The 16,547-nt window shown below is 41.4% G+C and overlaps 1 protein-coding gene across 4 annotated transcripts in view; it reads left to right on the top strand.

Annotated features, from left to right (window-relative positions):
• Positions 1-16,294, top strand: part of CUL2 (cullin 2) — a 128,722-nt gene extending 112,428 nt beyond the window's left edge. For all 4 annotated transcript variants that reach the window (XM_021064983.1, XM_021064981.1, XM_021064980.1 and 1 more), the window contains 5 exons: positions 2,173-2,239; positions 9,479-9,681; positions 11,932-12,033; positions 14,751-14,867; positions 15,718-16,294. In XM_021064983.1, the coding sequence (XP_020920642.1) occupies positions 2,173-2,239; positions 9,479-9,681; positions 11,932-12,033; positions 14,751-14,867; positions 15,718-15,849 (621 nt within the window). In that variant the 3' untranslated portion in view covers positions 15,850-16,294. The remainder of the gene's footprint in view (positions 1-2,172; positions 2,240-9,478; positions 9,682-11,931; positions 12,034-14,750; positions 14,868-15,717) is intronic.

Below are 16,547 nucleotides of genomic sequence, written 5' to 3'. Positions count from 1 at the left end.
CCTCTCAGCTGCATCAAGACAGGTTCAATCCCCTGCCTGGCACCGTGGGTTGAAGGATCCAGCATTGCCACAGCTGTGGTGTTAGGCCACCATCTGTGGCTTGGATCTGATCCCTGGCTGGGGAACTCCATATGCTGAGGGGTGGCCAAAAAAGAAAAAAAATAATAATTATTTGTATACTAGACCAGTAAATCTTAACTGTTATACCACTTTTGTACCTGGTCCACAAACCTTAATGATATTAAAGAAATATAAAGTAGTGTATATTAATGCAGCTATTTATTTGAAATGAATAAGCTCATCAAATAAGAAATGGTCATTTTTAAATGGCCCTTTGAGTTCAGTTAATTCCTTAAATGGTATTTAAAAGATGCTGTGCATTAGCCTATTATAACTCTTAAGCCCTTACTTTAAAATGTCCTAGTGGGTTAAGGATCCCGTGTTTTCACTGCTGTGGTACAGGTTTGATCCCTGGCCCGGGAACCTCTGCATGCCATAGGCACAACCAAATAAATAAATAAAATGAGAAGTTTAGTCAAGGTATATTTCGTACTAATAAACTTTGATAACACAATCATGTAATGATAAAATTAAGCAAGATTTTACAACTTTTTTAACAACAGAGGAATTGATAATGCTCTTATTTGGAGCCGAATCTTTTTGTTCTTGAAAGTTTTTGATTTTAAGGATAAAAGTGTGCTTTCTTTTGGCATATTGGTTATCATCAATAAACTTCGCCGAAAGTACTCGTTGCTAGGACTATAAAAAGGTAAAGTGTGTGCTTTCAGAGCTTGGACTATACATCCTTAAGCTAGTTTTGTGCTTAAATAATTTGTAAAGAGCATTTATAAAGTTTGGCTTTCTCAATTTCAAAATGTTTAAGAAAGAAGTAAGAAGATGGAGGAAATCATAGTTGGAAAGTAATCACTTAAAATAAGACAGTATACAGATGAAAAGAAAAAACCAAAAATAATTTTTTTGACACCTCTGGAGATTATTAATGAGTCAGCGCATACCTCTGAGATCCTCTTATGACATATTTTGATTTTCTGTTTGTCTAGATCAGGACCAGGCAGAACATCTTAAGTACTGCAGGTGCCTGTCATTTCCTATTTACCGTGTGAAGGGGTTGGTGAATTTGTCATAGAGGAGAATGCTGCACCACTGGAGGGAAAAAAATGCTCAGGTTTCAGCTTCCCAGGACTAGGCAGATTTGGGATGAATTGCTGAAAGAATTCACTAGTTCTGGCTGGCAGCTGTGGATTTTGTTGTAAGGAGTGGGCATAGTGCAGCTTACAGGTCAGATGTTGCTGACTGCTTTATTTAAACTTTGAAGGTACAGAAGGTAAAGTTGGAAATACAAATAAAAGCTAAATGCTGAAGGTATGTCCACAATTCTGAATTGTGACATGATGCATCTGTTTATTTTTCAGTTTTGTAAGAAAATTGAGTTTTTAATCATTTTTATATTTCAGTATCATTTTCTCAATGTAGATTATATACTCGTTCTTTAAAAGATAGCTCTATTTTTGGACTGATGTCCTACATTCAGTCTGAGGGAGGCATTTTTAAAATTTCAGAGCTATGTTGCGCTATGTTGAGAATGTTTAATCTTTCACAGTAATGTCAACAAAAGATACAAAGACAAGTACTCTGAGGCTCTACCTGTATTAGTGTTTGATCATATTTGGAAGCTAAATTGTAAATGTCACTTTAGGAGTAACCATTAATATCAATCCACCTGTCCCGTCAGCAAGGGACTGTGTTGGTAAATAAGAGACTAGCAATGAAGGTATGATTTATGTTTTCATATTAAAACATCTGTAATAGAGTTTTGGGTCAGTGATTTGTATTTATATAAAGTCCAAATAAATGTCATTCAAAATGATAATTTGTTTTATACAAAAAGTCAAATCTGCAGGGCTGTGGTCTGGTGGAGAGAACCACAGATGGGCTTGTTTAAGTGGAAAGAGTTGGGCTGATATTTTTATAATCTCCATCAGGAACTTGCATGGATGTACTTTCTCATCTATAAAACGTGTAAATATACCAGTTGGGCTATCGTGTCTTTTCTAACATGAATTTTCTTTTTACTTTTTTAGTGTCATGATGACCCGGTAAGTTATGTCCTAGTAGCTGAAAATAATGTGATTCTTCTTTTCTTTTTTACAGTTTGAATTATTTTACAGCCAGCATTTCAGTGGAAGGAAACTTACATGGTTACATTATCTTTGTACAGGTAAAATGCATTTAATTATTTCTAGTTTACTGAATTTATCTGATATGAGTATGTTAAACATTTGGAAGAGATTTCCTATAGCGTAATTATAATTTTTTTCTCTAATTATAGTTTTTAACCTTTTCTTCTTCATCTCCCTTTTTAGTCACCATTACAACAACTAATAATGAAATTCATAGGCAGGACCTTTATTAGTCTTTTATAATTATACTGCTTGTAAAGGGCTTCTGAATTTTACTTTATTTTTTTAGGGCCACACCCTCGGCATATGGAAGTTCCCAGGCTAGGATGCGGCAGTGCCACATCCTTAACCCACTGAGTGAGGCCAGGGATTGAACCCACATCCTCATGGATACCAGTGGGGTTGTTACTGCTGAGCCACAATGGGAACTCTGAGTTTCGGAATTTGTGTAATAGCTTACTATATTTCTATAACAAACCACTTTTTATAGATACTAGGAATTTTATTTAGAAACCTGTACTTGATGAGTCAGATACTCCTAAAAACCTATTCTCTCTAGATATTTCAGATAGCCTTAGAAATTTCATTAACTCTTAGAGCCTCACAAGGAAACCTAACCATTTCATTTTTATTTGTGGTACCAGAGTGAACTGCAGTAATAAGTGCTTTTTCCGGAATGACCCAGTTAACTTCTAGTACTTTCCAGTTTTAGAGAAGTTTAATCAAAACCTAATCGTTTCCTTAGCTTCTTCCTGAAACAGTGAGGTCTACTTACTGGAAAGCAGGATGAAAACCTTGAGTGACTGAAGACTGTATGCAGTTGCTCTAAGCTGCCTGAGGACGTCAGCCAAAGCAAACACTCAGGTTTTCTCTCCTTTTCCCAAAGCTATGCTTTGAAAAGTGCATTGAATTAACTGTCCCTTTGTATAAGGAGGAAAGGATATTCGTATATGTTCACGTCTCTTAGAAATAGTACAAGAAACTCTAATAGTTGCCATGCTTTTATTAGAAAATCCACTCACCTAAGAGAAATTTCATATTAGTAGTTTCTCTTAAGTACTATTTATTTGACTACTTACATATATATACATTATATATGTGTGTGTGTATTTTTTTTTTTTTTTTTTTGCTTTTTAGGGCCGCACCCCGTGGCATATGGAGGTTTCCAGGCTAGGGGTCTAATCAGAGCTGCAGCTGCCAGCCTACACCACAGCCACAGCAATGCAGGATGCAAGCCGTGCCTGCGACCTATACCACAGCTCATGGCAACACTGCATCCTTAACCCATGGAGTGAGGCCAGGAGTGAGGCTGGGGATCGAACCCTCAACCTCTTGGTTCCTAGTCAGATTTGTTTCCACTGCGCCATGATGGGAACTTCTAAATTTACTTTACTTCCCCTAAATATCTATCTTGGAGAGTATAAACTCTCTTTGCTTATTTTTCTTAGCTCAGCAATAATCAGTCTGTCTCCAGAATTTTAATGAGGGACTCACTTTTTCGGTGTTTGACAACTAGTATATCTAGGAAGAAAGAATAAAAACTATGTAATTAGAATCTGGTCTGAAAACTGTTACCAGTAACACCCAAATAGGAAAGAGATCAAGTCTCTTTCTCTGTTTTTGAACTACACTAAATTCCCAAGCTGGTCCATAATAATTACCAAGTTTGGGGAGCTCTTTTGTTTGCTTGTGTTGTCTTGTTTTAGTGTTACGTCTATGTATCTATGTATCTATGTATTCCAAAGGAGAGTTTCTTCCTTTGGAAGGGAGACGTTAACCTTGTAAGTTTGTTTCTGTTTTGAATCACTGAAAATATCTGTGCGCTAACAATGAAACTGCTGGGTAAATTTTGTTTTGGTTTTTTTTTTTTTTTTTTTTTTTTTGTCTTTTTGCCATCTCTTGGGCCGCTCCCGTGGCATATGGAGGTTCCCAGGCTAGGGGTCTAATCGGAGCTGCAGCTCCAGCCTACGCCAGAGCCACAGCAACGCGGGATCCGAGCCGCGTCTGCAACCTACACCACAGTTCACGGCAACACCGGATCATTAACCCACTGAGCAAGGGCAGGTTCCTAGTTGGATTCGTTAACCACTGCGCCACGACGGGAACTCCCTATTGTGGTTTTGCTTTCATTTATTTTACCTAGCAAAAGGTTTTCAGATAGCATCTGTATTTTAGGATACTTGTTCTGGAGGGCCCACAGTTGTCACAAGGACTTCTTTAAGACATCGGCACTGATCCTGGACTGATCATTCAGAGTTCTGTTTCTTGAGAACTTCTGTCACTCATGCTTTTACATGTATGTAATCAGAATTACTCTTTCCTAGTCCGTTTCCACATTCTCAGGTATTTTTGTATTGTAAGATAAGAGTCCTTTACAAAGGGTTGGAGATAGGGTATAAGGTGGTATTTGGCAGAATTTAGAATCAGAAGATCTATAGGGTTGAGTATTAGCCTACTGTGTGGCCTTGAGCAAGACATTAACTTTTCCAAGCCTATTTCCTCATCTTTTCTTTTTTCTTTTTTAATCTTTTTAGGGCTGCACCCACCGCATATGGAAGTTCCCAGGCTAGGGGTCAGTAGCCAGCCTACACCATAGCTCATGGTAACACTGGATCCCTAACCCACTGAGCGAGGCCAGGGATCAAACTTGCATCCTCATGGGTCCTCATCAGGTTCGTTACCAATGAGCCACGACAGGAACTCCCTATTTCCTCGTCTTTATCTTTGTAAAATTCACTTATCAGTTCACAGAACACCTTGTGTATTACTTGTAAATGCCAAGTAAAGTACAGAGCCTCAGCTCTGAAAAAGCACAAATCTAGTAGGAAGACAGACAAGTAAATAATTATAGTACATGTTTTGACTGTTGTGCCAGAGTACTACATATCACATAGGAGGGTGGTGGCAAACAGCCCCTGGCGAGGGAGCTAACATCCAGACTAGACCTGGACACCAGGGAAGTAACAGGACCTCGCCCAGATAGGCAAAGAACAGTGTCGCAAGGGTTATTATCATCAAAGGTAAGTAAGACTTTTAAAAAGTAAGCAGTCTGGGGTAGCAGGTATGACCAAGACGCTGAATGAGAGAAAGATGAAAATTCCATAGGATTTAGGGCTTTGGATAGAACTGTTCTGAGAGAACAGACTTACGAAGAGATACTGTCTGGATAGAAATGTTTCATCTGTGGCAGAGCAAGACGTTTCAGGAGTCCCAGGTCACTTGCTAAGTTGAGAAATGAGGCACTTAAGGGAGGTGGTACATGGACGGGACCTGGTTAGCACCTAGTGAACCGCCAATTATTACACAAGCATTGGCTGTTACTGTTTGCCAAAATGAAGTCTGGAAAATTTGCCAAAATGAAAATCACACCATATTGTTGTTGCACATATCATAAAAGGTAGTGATTGTGTGTGTGTGTGTGTGTGTGTGTGTGTCTTTTTGACTTTTCTAGGGCCGCGTCCACGGCATATGGAGGTTCCCAGGCTAGGGGTCTAATTGGAACTGTAGCTGCTGGCCTACGCCAGAGCCACAGCAACTCGGGATCCAAGCCGCGTCTGTGACCTACACCACAGCTCACGGCAACGCCGGATCCTTAACCCACTGAGCAAGGCCAGGGATCAAACTTGCAACCTCATGGTCCCTAGTTATGGGTTTGTTAACCACTGCGCCACGACGGGAAATGCCCGGTAGTGATTCTTTTTCTCATTGACTGAATTTTTCTCATTGTTGATTTCAGGTACTTTAACAGCTAAATTTGTGAGGCGCTTTAATATTATCTAACATCTGGTTCCTATTCAGACATCCCCGACTGTCCCCCAAATGACACCAGTACCTGTTTTATTTTTTTGTGTTTTTAGGTCCGCACCCACGGCTCATGGAAGTTCCCAGGCTAGGGGTTGAATTGAAGCTCTCTAGCTGAAGGCCTACACCACAGCCACAGCAACTCAGGATCCAAGCCTTATCTTCGACCTACACCACTGCTCACGGCAACGCCAGACCCTTTAACCCACTGAGCGAGACCAGGGATCGAACCCAAGTTCTCATGGTTACTATTTGGGTTCTTAACCTGCTGAGCCACAACAGGAGCTCTCACTAATACCTGTTTTACTGTAATCAAAGGCCACTAATCGCATTTGGCTTTAGTGTCTTTTCACTTCCTTTCTCCACCCACTTCCCACCCTGGCCCACCTTCCCCCCTCAGCCTTCTCCACATGCTCTTTTGAAAAGAACAGGCCAGTTGCCTTACAAAACATCCAACATTTGGGATTTGTCAGGTTATTTACTTATGAGGTATCTTGTTTTCATCTCGAGAACACTCCTTGCATGTTCTTGCTGCATTACGTCAGAAGGTGTGTGGTGCCCACTACAGAGACGGGAAGGGGGGCACTTGGTTACGGTAATGTCACCACTGAGCAGACTCTCTCCCCTTTTCAGTTAGAACATGATCTAGGGTGATACTCGGGGCCCAGGCGAATACCCTCTCCCAGGAGCAACCCCACCCGCTGCTTATAACGTCCACTAGTGCGTCAGTTACCTGGTTGCTGGTAGCAAATTGGTGATGCCGGGTCAGGCACTCGGCGCTGGGGTGCTGGCATTCTTCTGTGCAGAGACTGCGCTGCTGACCAGCAGTGGGGGGTCACTGCCATGGAAGTCTGGTGGGAATTCTGCCTGCTCGTCGTTTCTGGCTGTTGTTAATACCACTTGTGTTGTGGTTGGCTTATTCTTTTAAAGTATGTTTGTATCAGGTGTTTTATTCTGGTTTGGAGTTTCCTAGAGTTTGTCAACCTATTCTGAAGGTTTTATGACCTCTTTTGTCATTTGCCTTTTCTGTTTACATGGCAGTAATTAAGGGTGTCATCCAGATTTGGGGTTTCCTTCCCTGCCCCAGATGTTCCTCCGCCCTTTCCTCGGTCTTACGGGCTGTGAACTGACTAATAAGAGTGTTGCTGAAAACAGTGGGAAGAGGTCCATGTACCCCGATGCTGAAATTTATTGCAAGATAGAAATAAAAAGGCGTAATACAAAACTAACAAGGGTTCCTCTTTTTAAGGGTTGCGGAGTAGCCCTGCTCTGGGTGAATGACGCTTTGACCCCTTACTTCCATGGTGTCTAATGCTTGTTGGGTTCTGCTTCCAGGCCCATGGCAGTACCTTGCAGCGTCTGTGACAGACAGGCGGTGGGCATTATTTTACACTTGTTCCTGAGATATGATTAAGCAGCTGTTGCACAAATGGTATAAATGCCTGGGACTTCTGGCTCTCCCCATGGTCCCTGAACTTTACAGTGTTGAGATGAGGCCCGTTAAGTGTTCTTTTATACTATTTGTTAGGAAGACAGTCCTAGTGATAGCGTTCTCCTTAAACTCTGCATGAGTCGGGTATTCCAGTTAACACATTAACCCTCCTCTTGTGAAAATTCAGATTAGGAAATTTTTCTCTAGGTGTTCCTATCCAGATCATTTTGAAAAATATTTCTGAATATCAGGTTTTTTTTAAATTGAGGCATAATGCAAATTAGAATAGATACTTGTGTGGTAATAAGTTGGAAAATTGATTTATATTCTTTAAAATCTTTATATGAATTAAATATGGATTTTTGTTTGCTTGCTTGCTTTTTAGGGCCGCACCCGTGGCATATGGAGGTTCCCAGGCTAGGGGTCTAATCAGAGCTACAGCTACTGGCCTACGCCACAGCCCCAGCAATGCCAGATCCACGCTGCATCTACGACCTATACCACAGCTCGTGGCAATGCCAGATCCTTATTAACCCACAGAGTGAGGCCAGGGATCAAACCCACAACCTCATGGTTCCTAGTCGGATTTATTTCCGCAGCGCCACGACAGGAACTCCAAATATGTATTATTAAAAGCAATAAAAGGAGCATAAAGTCCTGATCAGAGTTACTAATTATCATACCAACAGAGAATGCAGCCTCTGGGGTGAGTTTATGTTGGATAACTTCCTTGAGTTAAAATGTAGAGCTTTATTTATTTATTTGCCATTTCTTGGGCCGCTCCTACGGCATAAGGAGGGTCCCAGGCTAGGGGTCTAATCGGAGCTGTAGCTGCCGGCCTACGCCAGAGCCACAGCAACGCGGGATCCGAGGCGCATCTGCGGCCTACACCACAGCTCACAGCAATGCTGGATCGTTAACCCACTGAGCAAGGGCAGGGATCGAACCCGAAACCTCATGGTTCCTAGTCAGATTCGTTAACCACTGCGCCACGACAGGAACTCCAAAATGTAGAGCTTTAAAACCAAATCTCATGCTGATTTAGTTTATAAATTCATTACCAATCAAGTAATGCAGGGTGTGTGTAAGAGAGAAAGAGAACTACAGACACTAAACCACAACTTCTCACTTTAGGAAGCCGTTCTTTGACTTGATTAACTGTTTTTTACATGTGGCAAGTGCATACCTGTTTGACAAACGGTTCTTACAAGCTTCTTAGTGTGTTGCCCCCTGGGATGGGTAGAACTTGTCTTAATAATTCCCAGGGTAGTGAACAGTCCAGAACAGTTTTATTCTGTCAAGTATTTCAACAAAGTAATAGATCTGCCTGTTTGTCTCTCCTCCCATTGGCATTTATTCCTAGAAAATTACTGGGAAGAAAAATACTATTTATGAGACAAAATAGCACTGTTCCATTTTGGCAGAAATTATGGTTTAGACAGGGCTGCAGTAGAAGGTCCTCCTGTATGCTTGCACCTGCCTGGGATGGACCAGCTACAGACACATAGGAGGCAGTTGCTAGTAGCAGGCTGTCATGCTCTCCCTTCATCTGTCCGTTTGTCCTTCTAATCCCACTTTATGCCCAAGTCTCAGCCTTTCTATTAATATTTAAAGACATTGTTCAAGCCTACCTGTAATGTTTTGATGGCTTCACTCTAATTTATACTACATCCTCAAAACTAATAGCCCTCCCTTCGAACCCCCCCCCACCACAACAAACAGATTATTACATTGCTAGCAGGAATAGCTTTACAACAATTTATTCTTTTTTTTTTTTTTTTTTTTTTGGCTGTGCCCACAGCATGCAGAAGTTCCTGGGCCAGGGATCAAACCTATGCAACAACAACCTGAGCCACAGCACTGACAATGCCAAATCTTTAACCCCCTAGGCCACCAGGGAACTCCTATAACAATTTAATAAATTCTTGGTTCACTCTTTCAGGAGAAAATATATGGGGAAGAAAAAAACAAACAATTATCCCTCAAGTAATTTTGGAATATTTCTTTGAATGACCAGTTTGTCACAATTTTGTTTTAACTGTAGGTGAAGTTAAAATGAACTATTTGGGCAAACCATACGTAGCTATGGTTACAACATACCAAATGGCGGTTCTTCTTGCCTTTAACAACAGTGAAACCGTCAGCTATAAAGAGCTTCAAGACAGCACTCAGATGAACGAAAAGGAGCTGACCAAAACAATCAAATCGTTACTCGATGTGAAAATGATTAACCATGATTCAGAAAAGGTACGGGGTAATAGTTCAAGGAATTTAAACATTATAAACAAAGCTTTTTCATGGGATGTCTGCAGTTTTAACAGTAGGTTAGAATTGTTAATGCTCTTTGTACATTGAGAAGCACCGGAATCAGCTCCATCGCTTCAGGCTCCTTCCAGCCAAGAACTGGAAGCGTTCCAGAGAAGGCTCTGTGACTTGGTACTCTCGGGCCCTTTATAGTTTGACTTTATTTGTCCTATACTGTGACAGTTTACTGAAAAGAATTATTACTAAAGAATTGACAGCAGAAGGATTCTGGTTATTTGAGGTCTTAAAACTGTAGTCTATCGTAAATCTTTCTGGTTTTTCTTTTTCATGTGTTTAGTTAATATTTAATTACATGGTTCTATAATAGGAAACGATAGACTATTGATGCCTGTTTATAAGCATATTTAATATGTATAACTGCCTCTCAGGTGCTTTGACTCTCTTGTCTCTGAATTTCTGGAGTCAGCTAACCCCCATATATTTTTTTTAGGGCTGCACTGGAAACATATGTAAGCTCCCAGGCTGGGGGTTGAATTGGAGCTGCAGCTGCCAGCCTACACCACAGCCTCAGCAGCATGGGATCCAAGCTCACATCTGTGACCTACACCATACCGCAATACCGGATCCTTAACCCACTGAGTGAGGCTAGGGATCGAACCCTCATCCTCATGGATACTGAGCCACAACGGGAACTCCACCCTCATATATCTTTAATATCTCTCATGAGAATATAGCAAGCCTATAGTATATTCTTTTTTCTTTATGACTTTTTTCCTGCAAGTTTTTGTTTTCTCTTACTGAATGGTTAAAAAAGCAGCAGATATGGGCTAAATCTTCTGCTTCAAATTATTGTGCCTGAAAGACAAAAATTCTTGTGAATGATGTTTCATTTTGGTTCATGGCCTACAACTTATTTCTCTCACTAGTTATTTTGCTAATAACATCTCTAGGGTTATGATGACTTTTGTAGCTTGTAACTGAATACCTTTAGGCATATACGCTGAAATTCAAATCAAGCTTTTCTTAGAGAAATAATTGATTTTTCTGACTTCAGAATCTTAATGAAACATTAAATTCTTAATATTAATGAAAGTTTTTAATTAAGGCAGTTAATTATGAGTAAATTTTTTTTTTTTTTTTTTGTCTTTTTAGCTATTTCTTGGGCCGCTCCTGTGGCGTATGGAGGTTCCCAGGGTAGGGGTCTAATCGGAGCTGTAGCCACTGGCCTACGCCAGAGCCACAGCAACGCGGGATCCGAGCCGCGTCTGCAACCTACACCACAGCTCACGGCAACGCCGGATCATTAACCCACTGAGCAAGGGCAGGAACCGAACCCACAACCTCATGGTTCCTAGTCGGATTCGTTAACCACTGCGCCACGACGGGAACTCCTAAATGTTTTTTAAATTTAAAATTTAAGTTTAAATTGTTAAGCTTACTCAAGTGCTTAAAAAGTTAAGTATTTTTCTAAAGCATGTTATTTTTGCTGCCCAGAAGATAAACATTGATTGGTTATTTGCACAGTAAATTTTAATGTGACACTGGCATTCCTTAATGCCATTTCTTTGGTTATTATTGAGAGTGCCGTCTGCCAGGTGCTGCTTAGTCCTGCTGGTGGAGACATTAGACTGTATGACATGAGTGGCTTTCTTGAGCCGGGTAGAACTGTTGTGGTTCTAAAAACTGGCTTGAGAAAAGGCCAGTCCCTGCTGGCAGGTGAGTGAACGTGCTTTGAGGGTTAATGGGGCGCCGTAGGCCACGCTGCTGTGCGGCCAGAAACGGCAGCCTTCTGCTGTCAAGTTATTTTTAATTGGCATTTGGTTACTGCAGCATTCAAAAGAACGCATTTGGTTGTTTCGTTGTTCAAAATGTGCTAGAAAAATGATGAGCCTTGATATTTCATAAAAATTAAATGTGAAAATTTTGTTTCTTTAAGCTCTTGAGCCTTGGCTCTTGTCTTATCTGGTGGTAATATATTTAACAGATGGGCCAGAAAATAGCTTTTTTTCAAATTTAAACTGACAAAAATTCCATCAAGTGTAAAATCAGAAAAGAATGTATTTTCCTTTATTGTTTGATAGAAGACAATTATTTTTCTCTTAAATAATATAATGTAAAAGATTACGAGAGTTTAGTCTTTTTTGCCTGGTCATTATTTAATTTCATGGTGTATTATTTGCAGCAATTGTTATTTAATGATTTTAATTTTTAATAAATTGTTTTTAATTGTAGGAAGACATTGATGCAGAGTCTTCATTTTCATTAAATATGAACTTCAGCAGTAAAAGAACAAAGTTTAAAATTACTACATCAATGCAGAAGGACACACCACAGGTAAGTGTTTTCTGATATCATTTTTGGGGGAATATTTAAGCATTGGACTGAATGAGTGGTAACATTGAGATAAATGCAAAACTGCACATCAAAATTATGGTATATCTGGAGGAGTTCCCATTGCAGCTCAGCAAAAACAAACCTGACTCGTATCCATGAGGATGTGGGTTTGTTCTCTGGCCTCGCCCAGTGGGTTAAAGATCCGATGTTGCCCTGAGCTATGGTGTAGGTCTCAGACACAGCTCAAATCTGGCTGTGGCATTGCTGTGGCTGCGGCGTAAGCCGGCAGCTGTAGCTCTGATTTGACTCCTAGCCTGGGAACTTCCATATGCCACAGGTACAGCCCTAAAAAGCAAAAAAGCAAAAAAAAGAAATTAGGATACATCTTCTCTGGCTTATTCTTTGCATTTTCTAACCTTACAGATAGTGTTTTAGATTCTAACAATAGTAGTGCAGTGAGTATCTTAGGAAGAAGTGTCATAGTTGAGTCATATTTGCTCTTTTGGTTTTGTTTTTTCTCCCAGTTGTATTGAGATATGAATGGTAGAGGCACTGTACAAGGTGTACAGTATAATCATTTACCTTCATACCCCATGAAATTAGTCACAGTAAGTAGAGGGGGATCTGCTGTCTCACACGGACACAGAGCAAAACTTAGCAGCGTTCACACAGAACACACAGGAGCAAGAATTTTTTTAACGCAATGAATTTTATTATATTTATAATTAACAACCATCATCACGACCCAGTTTTCCAACGCAGGAGATGTCAGGCCTCTCCAGGAACTTACTCCCCTCTGGGTTTGGGATGGAAACGTTGGAAAGCAGCATTAATTATACGTGTCGTGTGCGTTACATCTCTAGTACTCATTTGTCCGAGAACCGGGAGTTTGTACTTTCTGACTGCTTTCATCCAGTTCTCCCTCCCCCACAAATCTGACCTCTTTTTCTGTGAGTTTGTTTGTTTTTGGAGTGTAATTGGCACTGTGTTAATTGCTGTTATACAACATAGTGATTCAGTATTTTTATACATTTCATAGTGATCACCATGGCAAGTCTAGTTTCAGTGTCACCACGCAAAGATATTACATAATTATTGGCTGAATTCCCCCACACTGTACATTTCATATCATGACTCATTTATTTGCAGCTGGAAGTTTATACCTCTTAATCTCCCTCACCTATTTTTCACTCCTCCCCTTCCCCTCTGGCAACCATGTGTTTATTGTCTGTATCTTTAGCTCTGTTTCTGTTTTGCTACGTTTGTTCATTTGTTTCTTTAGATTGCACGTATACTTTAAATCACACAGTATTTGTCTTTCTCTGTCTGACTTACTTCACTTAGTGTAATATCCTCTCGGTCCATGTATGTTGTCACAAATAGCAAGATGTCATTCTTTTTTATGGCCGAGTACTATTCCATTGTACATATATATATACCACATCTTCCTTCTCCGTTCTTCTATTGATAGGCACTCAGTCACTTCCATATCTTTGCTATTGTAAATAATGCCACAGTGAACCTAGTCATGTTTGCTCTTAAACTATATGGTTTTGTTTTGTATTTTCTCCAAAATTTCTACCTTGAATAGTAACGTCATCTCATATTTTTCATTTTTAAAAAAGGGAAACTTTTGCAACACATTTCTTTCAAATAAAATTGTTGAAAATGCTTCCCAAACTCTCCTGTGCAAACAAACCATGTGGGGATTGTTTTAAAATTCAGATTGTGAGCGAGTAGGTCAGGAGTGGGTCTGACACCGGATGAGCCAGTTTGCACAGTGAACATCTGTTTGTTCCATCTTAGCAGCGATGACTATTCTGGGGTGGCCTGTTGGCATGTCACTGAAGTGTCCGGCTTGCCTCCGCTGTGCCACTCTGTCCTTGGGCTCGGGGCAGGGTGTAAAGGTTTAAGAGATGTCAGGTCTCTCCAGGAATTTATTCCCCTATGGGAGTCAAGTGTTAATTGCTATTACATTTAAACCCTAAAATGCTCAAGATCTCATTTTCCTATAGGCAAATGAATAATAGTTAGTAATATGGATTGTATTTTATCTTAAAAACTGTTACGGGATCCCTATTAATGTGCGTTGCCTGCTTCTCTGCTCTCCCTCCACTGTCTGTCGTTGAGCTCCATGGAGAGAGGCCCTTCTGGCCCATCCTTGCTGGCTTCTCTGCTTGAGTCACATGGGGCCTCCACAGCTCTTGCCGCTGAAGCCCGACCCAGTATGCACTTGGAGCCAATTACTAAAGTCTGCGAGCTCTGTGGTATACGTCTTCACTCACTGATAAGACAACCGTCTTGGAAATGCTGCTGCTCTGTGTCACTTAGGTTCTGCTTTAAAGACTGTTTGCACTGCGTACAGTTTATACAATAGCGTTCATTGAAAAGAAAATAACTCTGAGTTCCCTGGTAGCTCACTTCACAGCTGTGACATGGGTTGGATCCTTGGCCTGGGAACTTCCACATGCCCCAGGCACAGCCAGAAACAAACAAAAGTTTCAAAACTTAAAAAATAACCTTCTAACTTTAACCCAAGAAATTATATATAGCTCACTCTAGATAGTTTGGTGATGGTTATGTTTTTTGGGCACATAACTGTGTAATTGGAGTTTCAGTATTGATTGGAGTTTTATTTAAAGTCACAAAGAAAAGGAATTAAAAACAAGTACAGTGACTTAATGTCTCATTTGCTTTTTTTTTCCCTTGCAAAACAGGAAATGGAACAGACGAGAAGTGCTGTCGATGAAGACCGGAAAATGTATCTCCAAGCTGCTATAGTGCGAATCATGAAAGCGCGGAAAGTTCTTCGGCATAATGCCCTTATTCAAGAGGTGAGAAGGAGAAGCCCGCTGACTTCTCGGGCCAGAGGGGACTGGGGTCAGGAATGCTGCTTTGTGAAGATGCTACAGAAATAATGGCCCCCAGACAGCACAAAGGCACTTGCTGAGAACAGCGCTCCCGTGTGATGTCCGTACTCAGTCCCGGTTTGAGTGCAGAACCTCACCCGTCCTGCCTTCCGTCCAGTCACTGAGGACGGACCCGGCACCTGCTCGCGCATCCCCTGAACGTCTGCGTGCCTCGAGCGCTGGGCTGGTCACGGAGGGCACAGAGCAGCTCGGGAGGTGCTCCTGCCCGTTCGGGGTTCAGGCTGTGATGGGGAAGAAATGCATCACTGAACTAACACTAACGTGCCATGAAGCGAGGGTACGCGGCTGTGAGACTGTGTGAAGGCCTTGACTCAGAGCTTTCCTGAGCAAGGGCTACGTCCACACAGAGCCGACAGTCGGGGTCACATGGCAGCCTGAGGGCGCGTATGCCTGTTCAGATCGATTAATCAGTTCATAGTTTAAGTTAGCTATGTCGGAATATTGCTAGGTTTTGCTGTATCTGTGTTCTTTTTTTGGGAGGGGGTCGGGGGTGGACGACCGCGCCTACGGCATGTGGAAGTTCCCAGGCCAGGGATCGAACCCCCTGCCACAGCAGTGACAATGCAGGATCCTTAACCCGCAGTGCCACAAGGGAACTCCCTCTGGGTTCTTCACACCTTGAACAGCAGGCTTTTTCCTTAGTTGATGTAAAAGTTCTTTCTGGTCATCCGGTCAGAACTGAACCAGTTGCTCCAGTGCTCCCCCTGGTGGCAACAGCGCTGTCCCGCCCTAACACCCGCCTCTCTCTTGCCAGGTGATTAGCCAATCGAGAGCTCGGTTTAACCCTAGCATCAGCATGATTAAGAAGTGCATCGAGGTCCTGATAGACAAACAGTACATCGAGCGCAGCCAGGCCTCCGCAGACGAGTACAGCTACGTGGCGTGAGGCCGCCTCCAGTGTGGTGTGAGGTCATTGCCGTCGCGGTCCGGTGTGTTCCCGTGGGAGAAAGCAGGCCTGTGCCTCCGTAATTTGGTCATTTGGCAGCCCCTGTTCTTCTGCTGTTTACAACATCACCAGTGCCACGTCATGAGCGTCAGAGAAAATGCTTAGAGATATTTCAAGCTCATGTCATTACGACATTTCTTAAAACTTTATTAAAAACGAATGAGTGAAGTATTGCTGAAATGTGGAAATTTGGTTGGGTACCATGCTTTTTCTCCCCTTCACGTTTGCAGTTGATGTGTTTTTTTTTTTAATGTATCTTAAAGGACATAAGATAAAAAAACTTAAATATTGTAATATGACAGATAACCTAATAATTGTATCTACATTAAAATGACAAACATGATATTGCTGCTTGTCAAATAAAAAAATAAAGAAATAGAATGCCTTTTTTATGTGGATGGAGTATGACAGAATCATACATACAAACGTTCATTTATGAGTCCTTAAAGCAGCTCATGCAGCTTTAGTTGCATTTGTATCCCATCGGTTTAATTCACTTGTACTCCTGTTTCAATCCTACACCAAAAACGTCTAGATTATTGTTTTCGGTTTTTTTAGGGCCGCACCTGCGGCGTATGGAGGTTCCCAGGCTAGGGGTCTAATCGGAACTACAGCTGCCGGTCTATGCCACAGCAACG

This window comes from Sus scrofa, chromosome 10, assembly GCF_000003025.6.
Source record: "Sus scrofa isolate TJ Tabasco breed Duroc chromosome 10, Sscrofa11.1, whole genome shotgun sequence".
NCBI classification, from domain to species: domain Eukaryota; kingdom Metazoa; phylum Chordata; class Mammalia; order Artiodactyla; family Suidae; genus Sus; species Sus scrofa.
Note: the sequence above shows the minus strand (reverse complement) of the source record. Positions and strands in the feature narration are given on the sequence as shown.